The sequence below is a fragment of the Microplitis demolitor genome, chromosome 1 (genome assembly GCF_026212275.2).
Source record: "Microplitis demolitor isolate Queensland-Clemson2020A chromosome 1, iyMicDemo2.1a, whole genome shotgun sequence".
Classification (NCBI taxonomy): domain Eukaryota; kingdom Metazoa; phylum Arthropoda; class Insecta; order Hymenoptera; family Braconidae; genus Microplitis; species Microplitis demolitor.
In genome coordinates, this window is record NC_068545.1 from 102201 (window position 1) to 118693 (window position 16493).

At 25.2% G+C, this 16493-nt stretch overlaps 3 protein-coding genes across 4 annotated transcripts; 2 read left to right on the plus strand and 1 right to left on the minus strand.

The window, feature by feature from the left end:
- The first annotated feature begins 94 nt into the window (after positions 1-94).
- On the plus strand, positions 95-3912 carry LOC103577883 (probable serine/threonine-protein kinase nek3). The gene is made up of 7 exons (XM_014439968.2): positions 95-176; positions 295-1316; positions 1862-1978; positions 2708-2794; positions 2878-3108; positions 3199-3367; positions 3716-3912. The coding sequence occupies exons 1-7, from the start codon at positions 95-97 to the stop codon at positions 3874-3876; spliced, it is 1869 nt and encodes a 622-aa protein (XP_014295454.1). The 3' UTR covers positions 3877-3912.
- Positions 3913-4392: 480 nt separating this feature from the next.
- On the minus strand, positions 4393-12294 carry LOC103577872 (gonadotropin-releasing hormone receptor). Of its 2 annotated transcripts, none has more exons than XM_053737173.1 (6): positions 12068-12294; positions 9995-10927; positions 5508-5691; positions 5237-5442; positions 4842-4966; positions 4393-4763 (listed from the first exon to the last, which is right to left on the minus strand). In XM_053737173.1, the coding sequence occupies exons 2-6, from the start codon at positions 10673-10675 to the stop codon at positions 4454-4456; spliced, it is 1506 nt and encodes a 501-aa protein (XP_053593148.1). In that variant the 5' UTR covers positions 10676-10927; positions 12068-12294; the 3' UTR covers positions 4393-4453. The 2 variants fall into 2 exon arrangements, with proteins under 2 accessions (XP_053593148.1, XP_053593154.1); XM_053737179.1 differs by lacking the exon at positions 12068-12294 and having other exon boundaries at positions 9995-10522; positions 10606-10689.
- Positions 12295-12709: 415 nt separating this feature from the next.
- On the plus strand, positions 12710-15251 carry LOC128667562 (uncharacterized). The gene has a single exon (XM_053738140.1). It carries the CDS (start codon positions 12751-12753, stop codon positions 15208-15210), a length of 2460 nt encoding a protein of 819 aa, XP_053594115.1. The 5' UTR covers positions 12710-12750; the 3' UTR covers positions 15211-15251.
- The last annotated feature ends 1242 nt before the right edge of the window (positions 15252-16493 follow it).

A 16493-nucleotide genomic window follows, 5' to 3' on the forward strand; every position in this document is an offset into this window, starting at 1 on the left:
TTACGCCTACGACATACATTTTATACCGCAATATATAAATCTATATTTGGATATATACTAAATACATAAATATATTTCAAAATTTAAATTAAATATGAAGTGGAAAAAAGGACCAAGTGATTTTTTTCCTGAAAAAACATTTTTAATAATAAAAGATAACGTTGAATCATTTTCAGGTAAAATATTTATTTTTATTGTTATTATTTAATAATTATTTCGTCTTGTTTTTTTTTTTTTTTTTTTTTTTTTTGTACTTCCGAAAAGATTGCATAATAAATTTTTTTTTCTTTTAAGTAAAAAAATCATACCGACACATAAAATCAAAATCAGCTGCAGATACGGGCACATGGCCGCCAAAAGTTAAAAAAAATAGTTTATTTGCATCAGTCGAGCGTCCAAAAACAGCAAATCTAGAGAAACCGAGTGTGCTAGATCCCGCGTTGGTCAATAAATTAGACATGTCATTGCTGAGTAAAGAACGATTATGCGATTCAATGACGCGTATACAGCTTGATCGAAGAGCTACCGCCAGTGGGGGTGGACACAGTATGCCCGTCAACAATAGTAACAAGAATATACATGAATCTATTGTTGAATCATCAAAGCGCAGTACACCACCGTTCACCGAAGCTAAAACATTTTTTATTAGATCAAAGCGTCGTAGCTTAGATCATTTAAATAACAACAACAACAACAACTATTATTTAAATACTGAACAAACAATGCCACGTGTACTTGAACCTGTCATTGCTAAAAAATCACCTAGTCCAGTACTTAAAAATAATAATAATAATAATAATAATAATAATCGTAATCTGATGAACGTTAAACCGGTAGCGGCTTCGTCATTGTCAACAGTACGGACGGCAAAGTCATCTCGTTTAGCTCTACCGGAAGAACTTGAAGTGTTTACTTCCCCGATTGTTAATAAATTAAAAACACCAGAGCCCTGCAAAACTTGTGGTCGTCCTGATCAGCCTGAACGATTTCACAGTCATCCTAAGGGAGTTCCTTCCATCAAGGGATCTACTGAAGTAGATAAGAATAGCAGTAAAGACGTTGTCAGAAAATCCATTCAGAAACCAGTTGCACTGAATTATAAGAGCGAAAAAAATAAAAATAAATCAAAAGATAAAGATAATAGTAATGATGGAGGTATGGAAACAGTACAAAAATTATCACCGAGAATGGAAAATAATGCCTGTAAATCACGTCCAGATTCTGTTAAAAAAGGACCTAGAACAGTTACTTGTTATATATGTGCCCGTGAATTTGGCACTGCAAGTTTTCCGATACACGAGCCAAAATGCATGGAGGTAAGATATTATTATTATTATTATTATTATTATTTCTTTAAATTTATTCTGTTCTAATCTTACTATAAAAATATCGTCCGGTATCAAAGATATAACTTGAACAATAACTTTTTAGTTTAAGGAAATAAAAGCTTTAAATTTGAATAACATCAAAAGTTCTTAAATAAATACTTATATTCATATATAGATGCTTATAAATTTTTTTTGTTATTTTTTTTACGGATATTAATCACTGTTATAGCTTTTGTAATGTCAACTTATGCGTCATGAATCAATAATACACTATATGCTGAAAAATAATATATGTAAAGCGTAGGAGGGGAAGTAGAAAAAAAAAATATGTATATATATTTATATATGAATCGAATAGCTATTAAGGTGCATGTGTGACCTCGACTTTGACGATTATCTATTCTACATGACAAATGGCTAATTTTATACTTTTTAATTAACTTACACACGAATTGTTGATTTTTCTATGTCACACTTAATATATAATAAAATAAAAAATGTTTATTAAAATGTATCTATCGTTTAAATTAAAGAAATGGGAGCGTGAAAATGAAGCTTTATCTCCATCACAAAGACGTCCTCGTCCGCAACGACCAGTATTACCATTAAATCATCAGCAGTGGAACAATGTTGCTTGGGAATCATCTCAAGTATGTTTAAAATTTTTTTTTTTATTGTAGCTCATCATCATCATTTCAGAAATTTATGATTTTAAATCAACCAACTTGCTTCCTCATTGTTATTTTTATTTTTACCAGCTCCCTCATATATAATTATGGAAATAAGTTTCTTAAAATATTCAAACATATATCATGATATTAAATCGCAAGTTAAACTTTAACCCACTTTTAAGCTTTCATGTTTATAGCGTTTAATACATAATAATAATAATAATAATAATTATAATAATACCAGTAATAAAATAGAGAGATTTTTTTTTTGGCTACATGCTTAACAAATCAGAATTTTTTTTTTTTTTTTTTTTTTACTGTCGTGCTGACCAATCGATCTCTTAGCTAATTTATGGGATAACTAATTATCCCGGTTTAATTTGATAATACTTTTATTATTTTTAAATATAATTTTTGTTAAAAATGATAAATATAAAATTATTTACCGGTGTAGATTAAATAAATTTGTAAACAGATGGTTTGAGGTCTAGAGTCTAGACACGATACACTAGACAATGACATAGTTTTTCACTTGATTGATCGACCGAGTAATACAATATCGCATCATACTATTTTGCATTAATATATATTACATTACATATTTATGTGAATATAAATAATGAATGATCCAACTTGAGTAGAGGAAAATGCTGATAATTACGGTATTATATTTTAAATAGAAATAAATAAATTAAAAAAATATTTTAGAGCCAATTACTTCCTTGTTGGAGATGCGGCCGAACTTTTTTACCAGATCGTCTGCCAGTTCATCAAAAAAGTTGCAAAGTTTCCAAGGTTATTTTTTTTATTAACTTAATCAGCTTATTATATGTACATATATAAAAAGTTGTTTATCTAAAACTTTTTTAAAATATCAGGATCCAGCGGCTGAGAAATCAGACAGGTCTGAAAAATCGAGAAGCATAACCAGTCGATCGGGTTCGTCAACTGTTTTTTGTCAAACCTGTGGTCGTAATTTTGGCGCAAGAACTATTAAAATACACGAACCACAGTGTATAAAACGTTGGAAAATTACTAATAATAGTTATTCACCCAGTCATAAAAATAAATCATCATCGAGTTATTCTGTTTGTTCTGATAACCCATGTGTACGGCATTTATTATTATTATTATTATTATTATTATTTTTGTTTTTTTTTTTTAAATTATAATAATTTAAAAGAATTAATTTATTTCAGGAACAGTTTAAACCTACGACAACTTGCTATATTTGCGGACGCGACTTCGGGTCAGCCAGTATCGATATTCATGAACCCCAGTGTTTAAAAAAATGGCATATTGAAAATGATAAATTGGTATTAAGTAAACGCAGACCTGAACCGATAAAACCAGATATTGTTTTAGCTGGTGATTATTATTTTATTTATTTACTCAAATACCAAAAATAAATAACGTCAACGTCACGTTTCAATTTATCTCACATTTATCCAATTACAGATCATGACATTAAAAATAATAAATATTAAATAAATATTTGTTTATAATAAAATTAATATTTATTTATATTGTATTCTACATTGTTTTTTAATTTAAATATAATAATGACATATATAATTATATTTCAGTATGCTTAATTTAGAATTACATTATAATAAAGCATAAAATATTCAGTACTAAATTCGATCCTTTAAAAATAACTGTACAGTAGTAGTATTAATTAATTATGTATTTATTTTATCTAATTAAAAATTCTAGATACATCGGATTCAGCTAGTTCTGTAATAGATTGGGCAGCAACAACTGAAGCAAGATGGAAATCACATTTAGGTCAATTAGTGCCATGTAAAAACTGCAAAAGGACTTTCAATCCCGACCGTGTTACTGTGCACGAGCGCACGTGCAAAGGTATAAATTAGTTACTACTCAATTAAATCGCTTTTGAAAAAATAAAAAAATACTTATTTCGATACTAATTACTTTGATATATATATATATATATATATATACATATATATATCTTAATATTTTTAATTAATTAATATTATTTATTTAGTATGTTATGTATAGCTATATTGTGTATAAAAAATAATTTTTTTTAGCACTTTGTATTGTTGGATAATAAAATAAAATTTATCTTCTTTAATAACACTACATGAAATTGATATACTATGATAAAAGTTATTATTTTTTTTTTTATTTAAAATTAATAATTATTGTTTAAGTTAAGGACATCAATCTATACGTATTTAAAATTTATACTAGTAATATTTGTTATATATATTTGATATTTTATGAGGTAGATGTAAAATTTTAAAAATAATTTTTTAAGTATTTAAAATATAAAAATTTTTATTTTTTTACCAATTAAAAATAAAAAATTATTAATAAATATCCTTTATAAATTATTTAAATAAAATGATAAATCAGTCGGTATATTTTTGACTCAACAAGAATAATTTTAACTCCAAGTTCAATGATTAATGAGTTAGCATATTAGTTATCTTGGATAAAATTATTTCTAGTATCTTTAGCGTCCGAATGGTTATTATTGTATTGAATAATAAGCTTTGATGAAGGATATTGTGTTGATATTTCGTTATTGTTAGCAGGTTCATTGATTAACGTATCCAACATCGTCTCGTCGATTGGATGGGAGATTTCATTAAACTTATCGTTTCTTTTAGTTTTCGTTGAAGTTAAGTATCCTTGCGGATTGCGAATTAGACGAGTGCTACACCGACGTGTAGCTAATGTAAAACTTGTGTGGGTTGTTGTACTTCTGAGCTGAAGCATTGAACCTTCTCTAGAAAAAACATTTTACCATTTCATAAATATTATTCATTTCAGTATTCAAATTATGCCCGAAAAAAATTTAATTTACTTTTGACGGAATTTCAGATGAGACTTTTTCTGTGGCCATAAATGAAATGCTCCGTATATCAATGGATTTACAAGACTATTACTCATACCAAAAAAAAATATACCACTTTGTAAATCTTCACTTAGCTAAAAAATATTATTTTTTTATTTAATATTATAACTTTTATACTTTTTTTTTTTACTGATTGACTAAGTGATAAATAAGTATACGTCAATGTAAATTAAGAGATGAGGTATTGATTTTTTGTTATAAAAGAAAAAAATTTAATGTTCGGATTAAATTGAAAAAAAAAAAAAAAAAAAAAAAAAAAAAAAAAAAAAAATTTAAGGTATATAATTATAATTTGATTGATTGAGTTATTTAGTCATTAGCAAAGAGGATTATTTAAGGCTTACGTGTTCATCAGGATCGAGAAACATAAATATTATCATCATTATATAGTAAGGTGTCCACCATATAACGAATGCCGTTACAATGACAATACTTATACGCAAGGATTTGCTTTTAGCACGGTGCATTAGTCTACGGCGATTAATATCTCCGGTTATCTGATTTTTAATTTTATTATTTGTAACGTCAAACTTGAACGATTTTTCACTTCCTACAATTATTTTAAAATATTTAACACAATATTTTAAATAATAATAATAATAAATATATACGTACGTGAAATTGTTATGACAGTTGATACATAAGTTGCGACAAGAATAATGAGAGGTAATATAAACATAAAAATAAGACTGAGAGTAGTGTAAAGTTGTTCTTGCCAGACTTGTGTATAAAATCCATGTGTTACACATTGAGAGAAGTCTTCAATAAAAGGACCCTGAGCAACGTGGAATATTATCAGCTAAAATCATTTTTTAATTATTTTTAAGTGTAACGATAATACATTTTATGAATAAAATTACACCTACGGATGTATTTTTATTTTTTTTTCTCACATTACTTTTATATTTATTGTAATTTAATCTTGTTAAAAATGACAAGCTTTGACCTATATTGAACTATATTATTATTTATAACGATCATATTACTTATTTTACTCCAGACGATTGTATACATACATAAGTTTAATTTGTCAATTTATTAACCTACTGACTGATATTTTTAGTTTATTATTTGATTTGATTATTTCAATAGTTGATTATTTAAACAAATGATGTTATATATATAAATAAATGAACATCATGTTATTTGTCATAAATTATGTCCAATGTCAGGTCACTAAAAATTAATTGGTGAATTTGTATAAACATTATAGATATAAATGGATAAATTTAAAAAAAAAAATAAATATAATTTTTTTTACTGGATAAATCTATTTTAGAGTTACGTAAGCATTTCATAAATAATAAACTTTTTTGATACTTGGAAATTTTGAAGATTTTGTAAGATAATATTATAAATATTAATAATAAATCATGTCTAAAAAATTGTCAACGACGCTGACATTGGCAGTGACGGCGTTGAAAAATTTAGAAGAACGCAAAGGAGCTAGTCCGCATGATATCTGTAATTATATTTCTTCGGTTTATAATGTCCCGCGCGAAGTTGCCAAACGTCAAGTAAGTATTTTTAAAATTATTATTATCATTATTAATAGGTAGATTTGAATATATATTTTGTTAAAGGCTCTGGTGGCATTGAAACGTGGCACTTCTTATGGTCTATTGAAAGAAATTTCAGGTCGTTATAATCTTCTAACTGATACTGAAAAAGAATGTTATGAATTAACGAATCAGGAGCTCGGTCTTTTGGACTTTACGTGCAGAAAACGTCGGTTGGAACGAAAACGTCGAATGCGTCGTGGTAATAGACAAAAATTAAGTGGAAATAAAATTAAACAACGTAGTATTACACGTAAGATATTAAAATATATTTACAAATCATCTTAATTATTTATTTTATTGAAAAATTAATTAACTATTTAATTAATTAATTAGGTAAGAAAAGTAAAAATAGGGATAAAAAAAAAAGTAAAATAATAAGTAGAAGTAGAAGTAGAAGTGGAAGTAGAAGTGGAAGTAAAAAAGGTAGTAAACGTAGTGTAAGTAAAAGTGGTAATGGTTCAGCCAAAAGAAATCGTAGTTGTGTTTGTCCACCGGGAAGCCGTAGTAGAGGGAAAATAAAGAGACCAAGTATCTCTCGTAGTGGCAGAAAGAGAACTAAAAGCAAGTTGAGGCATACGGGAAACAGGAAACGTAGCAGGAGAAAGAGCAACAGTGCTAATAAATTCAAAAGTAAACGTAATAAGAGTAAAAGAACAAGTACAAGTAAAAGTAGAAGCAGAAACAGAAGCAGAAGTAGGAGTGGAAGTAATAGACGGGCAAAAAAAATGAAAATGTCGAAAAAAAATGGTAAAAAGAAACGTCTTAAATCCTGTGAATGCCCGACTAATCCTGCAGCACGTAAAATGCCTTCAAAATATAGTGGAAATGATTCAAAGTCTGATAAACCTACAAATATTAAAAAAGAAAAGAAAGAAAAGAGAGAACCAAAAAAAGATAACTGTCTTTTTAATTTTTTTGGAGTTTCTTCGGGTGATAAATATCCGATGGACTACTAGTTATTGTTTTAATAATAACGATTATTACTTGAATTATAATAGTCCAACGATTATTTATTACCCGATAGTACATCCATTTTTTGATTTTATATTTTATATATTTTTTATTCGATTATTTATGGTATTAAATTTATTTACCTGCAATCTATGAGTTTTTTTTTTTTTTTTTTTTTTTTTTTTTTTTTTTTAATACTGTCGAGTTTGTCAGTAAGTTTTATTTACATTTTATTATTATTATTATTGCTTATAACATTTATGCTATTGAACAAAAGGTTGACTTGATGCAAATACTGTTGATTTTTTGCAATGATGATTATTAAATTTTTTTTTTTTTTATTCCATTTGTATAAAAGCTATTACGGAGAAAATTTATTTCTTGTCACTCTGATAAAGAACCAAGAGTTAAAATAATAAAAGAAAATTCAAGACAAGGTATAAAGTATGCCATTGTCTTTTTAAATAAAAAGCAAATTTACATTATTATTACAATTGTAATTAATTCAGATTAAATAGTCTGAAAAAAAAAAAAAAAAAAAAAATTAATAACTGTGAAATGATACTTTTTTGTGGCTCGTGTTCAGTGTCAAATGTCACTTGATACGACAATAATTTATAGTAATTGCGTCAAGACTTGAATAAAATTTATTGACTATACATGTATGATAAATAATAATGCACAATTATTATTAATATTACTATTATAACTGATAAGTTTGTTAAGTATTTATTTATTAAACTATTATTCTATCTATATTTAAATATTTTTTATGACACATATCAGATAGCAGGTTTTAGGTCAATGTTCTAACTATAATAATAATAATAATAAAAAAATATTTGAGTACTGCATCCTTTCAATCTTTAAAATTACAAGTTTTAGTAGATTATATTTAATATGAACATAAGAATTATTTTTTATTTATATGAAATTTATCTTAATCAAGTAACTAGCTTATGATTAATAGTCTAGTCCATTTATCATCAATCAAGAAAAAAAAAAAAATAATAATAATAATATTGAAACATTTTTAAAAATAAAAATTTTATATTAAAAGCTGACAAAGCCGATTGAACTTTTTTTTTATAAAAATTTGTTCAGAAAAAACCGCCTTATTAATAAAATTACTGGACTCTGAGTCGATAAACCTAATTTAATAGTTAATGGGTGTACTTTGAACAGCTTTATCTATTTTGTGAATAAAAATGACAATAAAGTAAGTATTAGAGAGTTGTGAATAAAATTAAAGATAGACGGTTGAATTGTATTGAAAATAAATGATTTATTGGATTTGTTACGAGTTTGTATGCATGGCTTCGAATATATTGATTACACTTATCTGATTTAGTGATGTGGAATATGGAATTCACCACTACATCGAACAATATTGAAAGTGAAATATCTAAATTGTAGTGAGTGAAATGCGAGAAAGCAAATCTCAATAATGCTTGTACGAAAAATACATATCATTGTTTTGCTCTTTTTATATTTTCAGATGATACAAGTAAATTTATTAAATTTTACATGTGACCATCTGGACAATGTCTATCATTATTCATAAAATATTATTTTTATCATGTTTTTATTTATTTGCAAGGAAATTGATTTATTTAATATTTTTTTTTTTCTATGGATTAAAAACATAGATTTTAAATTTAAATAATTGAATTTCAAAAATTATCAATAATCATTGTCGATTGACGTCGGAACAAAAATTTTAATATCAACCTCAATAAATGCCAAGTCGTTTGTCCGGCAGGTCAATAAAATCAGTAAACACAAAAAAATATTATTTTTATTAAAAAAAAAAAAAAAAAAAAAAAAGAGATATTGTATATTATGTTAATTGATAAATATCAAATTATTCATTGACAAAATGGCTTTAAAAAAAAAATCTGATGATAATCTATATTATGTATTAAAGTAATTTTGCAGGTAACATTGACAAAAATATTTGGGTACTCAAGTACCGGATGTTTATTTACTTTGGGTAATTTATTTTTAGCTAAAAATTAAAATAAAATATGAATAAAAACATAATCGCAAAGTTGTTATTATTATTACTATTAACTTTATCATTGTATTTTATTATTATCTTAGATCACTTAGCTATTTATAAAAATAAAAGTTTAAACAATTCGAAGAATAAAAGTGACCGAATCTCACCAAACTTGTTTTTATCGCAAAAAATAGTGATAAAATCCTTGCTAAATATACATGTACTTTTTTTTTTTTTTTAAGTACAAGTTATTATTAATTTATTACTACATGGCACAATTCACCAATTTTATTATTTTAAAAATTGAACCATACGAAAAATTTATTAATTTTTAAAATTAAAATGACATCTAATTAAATTTATAACTTTGTAATGATAAAAATAAATAATTATTTTAACACGTTATTTAATAAAAATTTATAGTCGATTCGATAATTAAAATTCCGATATTATAACATTATACATAATCCTCGATGAAAATATAAGCTCTACTGTAATTTCCATTAATAACAATACATCTAATATATTATATTAACAATTGACAGGCAACAGTTTTTCGATAAAAAAATAAATAATGAATAAATTACCTGAGGAACACTTAGAATGAAAGAAATAATCCAGGTAATAAGTACAAGTCGGTTGCATCGATTTGTTTTATTGAGGCTCTTCATAGGATATTTTACGGCAAGAAATCTATCAAGGCCAATCAGTACCAATACAAATGTACTTAAATATAAACTAAACATTTGCAGAAACTTGAATAATTTACATGTGACATTGCCCCATATCCAGGCGACAGTATAGCTCCATAATGCTTCACCAGCAATGCAAAATATTGTTACCAGTAAATCCGCAACTGACAAATGTAATATCAATGTATAAATTGCGGAATAGTTTTGATGTCGTTTTCGACGATTTTTAGATATTGACCAGATGGTTATGACATTTGCGATAAGACTAAATGCTGCCATAACACCAAGTACAATCGCTTTTATAAATGCACTACTTGTCAAACTCGGAGCATGATCTAGACTTGTTAAATTTACCATTGAATCATCATCGTCTCGGCTCATATTTAACATCCAAATCTTGTTAGTCTCGTTTATGTTAATACTCTGACGATCATTATTATTATTATTATTATTATTATTATTATTATTATTATTATTATTATTATTATTATTATTATTATTATTACATAAAGGTAAAATGATGAGATAATTTTGTGAATTTATCACCGCTGTTGGTGATGCTATAACAAGACCCATTTCGATGATTCAAGTAATTGTAGTGACCTTGGCATTACGCCAGTTGATTTAGTGTCACTAGAGTTCATTGAGTTTTCTTTAGCCAATAATATAACTATTACCTCTAATGATCTTTCACTTTATCAAACTTACGCGCATCATTAATTTATTCGTTTAATCTCATGATAATCATAAGTAATCTTTAGTAAGTTGTTTTAATTTACTTCTGAGCTCTTTTTAATTGCCAACTCTAACTTATTTCATTTTATTGATCTGTTCGAAAAAAAATAGACTTTGTCAATTTAATTATAATAATAGCATATACTTTTAACATATAAAAAGTATAAAAAATTGTCTAATGAATATTGGATTTTTTTTTTTATTGTTGTCCAAATTTATTGATCATCATCAATTAAAAAAAATATTAATTATGTGTATAAAAGCCATAAAATGAAATATCTGTTTAATAAATAAATTTATGGCTGGTTATAAGATGCAGATTAGCAAATAAAAAAAAAAAAAAAAAAAAAGAAAAAAAAAAAAACGTGTGTTGATTATTTAAATTTTTAGGTAGTACAAAATTAAACATTGACCTATAATATATTGAGCGTATTGAATTATCATTATTTATAATTTTTAAATTCAGTTATGTGTGCAGTTGTGAAAGAATGCATGTACAAATTTATTCAGAGCCTCGATTTATAGGTGAATGATACTAATCAGTTCCCAACGGTAGTAATTTATTTATCATTATTTTTATTTTTATTTTTTCATATACGAGTGGTAAAAATGATAACGTTGTTTTATTTTTATCCTATTTTAAATTCATTTATTCAAATAAATGCATCTCGAACATACGGTAACAAGTTTCAATTTGTAACTGTTGTCTTAAGATTTTTTATCGATTTGTATAAATATATATTTCAATATGTTTTTGAATAGTTGACAAAAGTTTAATTATTCTTATTTAACGTCTAAATTTATCTCCATTAATAGAAAATTCCAATTAAAAGTCGTATTAAACACTGAAACTTGTCTGACATTCGAGTTATTCTACAGTCAGTAGTTTACTGATGAGTTTTTAATCTAATTAAAGCTCTTATAATTTTTTTTAAAAAAATTAATTGTGTTTGTAGATAATATTAAATTTAAAAATCTATCTCATTGAATAATTTCATGAATTTTAATTATTATTTTTATTTTTTAAGCCGCTAATTAACTCATAATTATAAATAAAGTTATTTAATTAATTTAATAAGGCCTTCAACCCGTATGCTTTCGATATTTGACCCTGATAATCATTGTTTACTTGATAAAAATTGTAATAAATAATTATTAACAATTATTAATAGTAATTTCAAATATTATTTTTATTAGTAAAAAAATAAAAAATATAAAGTTAATAATTTTTACCTTAATAATAAATTAAAGTACTGGCTTTAAAAATTTTTTTTTTTTAAATCAAAACGCTTTATATTAATTTAAAAATCACTTATTGAATAATTAATCAATTAAAGTATTTAATAACTTGATAATGTTAAAAAACAATATATAAAATCGCCATGCACAGGCGTGACAAGGTGTTATCGCGAGAACTTTAACAACTCAACTGAAACTGAACTTAACTGATGGTACTGGTGTTGGCGGTAACAGCGACGCCGCGCAGACTGATCAACATCAACACACTACAAGATTTTCAATTATGACTCTAAATACCCTAGTATATATCGATATAATATTTATATATCTGTAATGTGCACACTCTCAGTACAGAATTAAATGAATCATATCATTTACAGTACAGATTTAAATGAATCATATCATTTATTATTGCCTATATTATATATTATTACGCCTAATAAATATAGTAATATGAAAGTGAGCTATTAATGAAATAATAATTGTTATATAATAATATTACATTTAAAAATAAATAGCAAAAATAAATTTATCCATTAACTTTACATGTCAAAGAGTCAATTTTACGATATACTTATCATAAAATTTTGACAAATGATTTATATACTTAATAGTAACAATTGAATATATAATTTATTTAAAAAAAAAAATAATAAAACACAGGATAATTAATAATAATGAGAACTGCTTACGAAATAATAAGTGCAATTATATTTGTACTGATTAACGTCGTGTTGGTATCAGTTGTATTTTATTTTAATCAACATCCAAGTAAAAAATATCGAAATAAAAAATTAAACCCTGAAGAGTTAGCTGATGCTATATTTCAAGATATCAAAACGCAACCAGAATATTATACTTATGAAAAAAAAGCTAATGGAAAATATCGTGTTTATAAGATAAATCGTTATGAAAAATCGATAAATACTTCAAAACCAACCTTCACCTATAAAGAAGAACCAGAATATGAATATCCAGTTGATTTTGATGGTAATAAGTCAATACCCATGAACAAAAATACATTTACAATAAGACATAGGAGCGATGGTTTTGAAATACCTGGAGTAGAAAAACAATTTAAGTGTCCAAATAATTACTATTGGAATAAAGAAACAAGTAAATGCATTGAAAAACCTCTGTGTGATAAATATGATGATTCATTCTTAGAAATTGTAGATCGTTATTATAGTGAAATAGACAATCCATCGATTACACCAGCAACCGAATTAACTAATAAAAGGAGACATCAGCGTTTGTACATTAAGTGTTCATCAAAATACAATAAACCAATTATTCAAAGTTGTATGGAGGTAAATGAAAAAATAGATTTTACCATACTCAACTCAAATAGTAAAAAAATACCTTGCAAAGTATATGATGTATGTCAAGATTTTCCCGAAGGAACATGTCATCATTATACAATAAACTATAATTATGATGATGCATTAAAAGTAAATCATTACTATCAGTGTAATAACAAAGTGAGTGTAAAACACAAATGTCCACACAATTATGAATTTAATGAAAAATATTTTGATAATAATAATGTTTGTATACCAAAAAATCATTGCAGAAATGATACCGATTATTATTTTACAACATCACCTAATTCTTACTCAATTTGTTTATCTAACAAGAAAATTGATAAATCATGTGATGGTCTAGGTATAATTAAATTAACTAATAGCACATATCAATGTAAAATAAATAAATATCTTTCTTATACAGAATACTCAAATTATGAATTTAATGGATTTACTTATAACGCTAAATCTTATATTGGGTATAAAAAATATCCACTACGCAATATGGTATTTGATAATTGGTTTCATGAAAGATTTCCAAACATTTGGAAGATTATAGAAAATAAACATATAAAATTACCAAGTACTCCGATTAATAACGATAAATTATTTAAATATAATAATATGAAAAAAAATTATTATGAAAATTCTAATGACATGCTTATACCCACGAAATTTTACTTTTCAACTCAAATTAATAAATGGACATTATTTGATGAATCTAAACTAATTAATGATATCAATGTGTATAAAATGTTAAATAAATTTAAACCAGTAAGAATATCAGTATCTAATCTATTTGATCAAGTATATTGTAAACTTGATAGTGAGAAATATTTAAATCATATGAAATCAAAATCATCAAAAACTGGCTCAACTGACTATTTTAGAGTTGAACTTGAGCGAAGCAAATTTAATTTAACAAAAGTGGAGGAATTTTGGATTATTATTAACGCTAACATTTATCATTATAAATTTATTTCAGATACTGATAATAATATAAATACTACCAAATTAGGCCCTAGTAAAGATTATTATTCATTTATTGAAACATCTATTTTACAACCAGTTAAAATAAACCCGGTCGAAATTATTGCTAGTGCATTAAGAGAAGTTGAAGGTATGCATTACGCTTACTGCATTAAACATGATAATTATTTTACTGTTAATAAATCTAGTAAAATAAAAAATAAAATAATTTGTCATACAGATTTGATGACTTTACTAGAAAAAGATAAAGATGTTATTACAATTGATATATTAAAATTAAATTTAAATAATCTTAAATCAATTAATAATATATTACCAAGTGATTTTCCGGAAAATGAATTTAGTTGGGATAAATTGTATGTGGGTAAATATTATTATGATGAAAATAAAAAGCAATTAATAATTTGGCACAACCATTTATTTGTTTTACAATTAAAAGATAATATTTCAAAAGTATTAAAAAACGAAATAGATACAAAGAAATTGAAAATTGAAAATGGAAAGTTTGAGTATAACAATTTTCCAACTAACGTTATTGATATAGTCTATACAAATGTTAAAAATAATAATTTATATTATCATACAAATAAACATTTAACGGCATTAACAACAACGTTTAGTTATTACAAAATTAATTATGAAAAACCAGTTGTACATTGGTTATCCTATATTCCACTTCATCCAGAACTCTTTAAATCAGGAGAACCAAGTGATAAAATTGAAAAAGGAGATATTATTGATCATATTGATATAATTTATCCAAAACTAGATGAATCAACAAAAAGAGAAAATCTCAAAAATATTATAAATTTGGAACCGTTTACATTGAACTTGATCGAATAATTATAAGTTAAAATTTATTGATTCATAATTTAAAATAACGATTATAAATATTACATTTTTAAATAATTTTTTCTGTATTTAAAAAAAAAAAAAAATCAGACTAATTTTAAGGAAAAGTATCGAGGCTCAAATTAATGGATTTCCATTTTATTCGCAACACTCCATTTGCTCAGCCATCACTTAAATAAATATCTGTGTTATTTTTTGTTGCTAGACAAGAAAAAAATGCTACTATATTTACTGAAAACTACTACTATTGGTAAATGAAAACATTAAATGCAGTATTACCAGCAGCAAATATCGTAGAATGGAGATAAAACAGATATTATTATTAAAAAACACTATATTTTAACTAATTATTGTTTCGTTTATTTAAATGGACTGAATTTTATAAATATATTTAAAAATTTAAATAAAACAGAAAATATATTTTTATTTGGTATTGCGGAAAAAATTCCACACGATTGGACGTTTGCTGTATGGTAAATTTGGTTCCGATTGGTTGAGCCCGTTGAGCCTATTTAATATTTCTAGGTCATTTGATTTGCATTAATGTTTTTATTTTTTTTTTATAACTTTTATCAAAGTTATAATTTGGTAATTAAAGTTATTTATTGTTAAATAATCGAGTTTATTATTTAATTTAGTGAATGAGCAATAATAATGTTAAAGTAGCATTTTATTGAAATGATTATTTAACCCGAGTTATTTAACAAATGAAATAGAGTGATCGACATAGTATATTTTAACGTACAAAATAGTGTATAGAATACTCGGTTGACCACTTTAGGAAGTCGTATAATTTTGTGGTCCATTAAGGGTAGAGAGGATGAATTTATGTAACCACTAAGCGCAAAGCTCTTTATTTTACAGACTAAATTCAAATTTTCTCTACCTACCTACATATTATATTGCACCTATTGCACCTATTGCACATACATAAGAGAACAATAAAGATGATATATCATATAGACCATGGAGAAATTAAATTTTAATAGATTTAACAAAATTAAATTATCTCATAAATAATTAATAACATAATAACAATTTAAAATCTGTCACATCGTTAAAATAAATTAATTATTTTAATAATTTTATATAAGATATAAATTTTTTGGTGATGGTATCTGGTCATTCATCATTTGACGGTAGGCAGTAGGCTCCCTTATTCGCACATATCTTGTTGCACGAAAAGCTATTAATTGAACGGCCGTATTGCGTGACGGAGTTTCTGGGTTCATTTTACGATTTTACCTCGATGGACGTTAAATATCCTACGGAAC

Excerpts from the sequence above, each read along its gene's own strand:
- LOC103577883 (XM_014439968.2), top strand. The coding sequence starts at position 95 with ATGAAGTGGAAAAAAGGACCAAGTGATTTTTTTCCTGAAAAAACATTT. Across the intron at positions 1,979-2,707 it reads TTGCTTGGGAATCATCTCAA|AGCCAATTACTTCCTTGTTG; the intron begins GTATGTTTAAAA and ends AAAATATTTTAG. Across the intron at positions 3,368-3,715 it reads ACCAGATATTGTTTTAGCTG|ATACATCGGATTCAGCTAGT; the intron begins GTGATTATTATT and ends TAAAAATTCTAG.
- LOC103577872 (XM_053737173.1), bottom strand. The coding sequence starts at position 10,675 with ATGGGTCTTGTTATAGCATCACCAACAGCGGTGATAAATTCACAAAAT. Across the intron at positions 5,443-5,507 it reads AACTGTCATAACAATTTCAC|GAAGTGAAAAATCGTTCAAG; the intron begins GTACGTATATAT and ends AAATAATTGTAG. Across the intron at positions 4,967-5,236 it reads TTCTCGATCCTGATGAACAC|CTAAGTGAAGATTTACAAAG; the intron begins GTAAGCCTTAAA and ends AATATTTTTTAG.
- LOC128667562 (XM_053738140.1), top strand. The coding sequence starts at position 12,751 with ATGAGAACTGCTTACGAAATAATAAGTGCAATTATATTTGTACTGATT.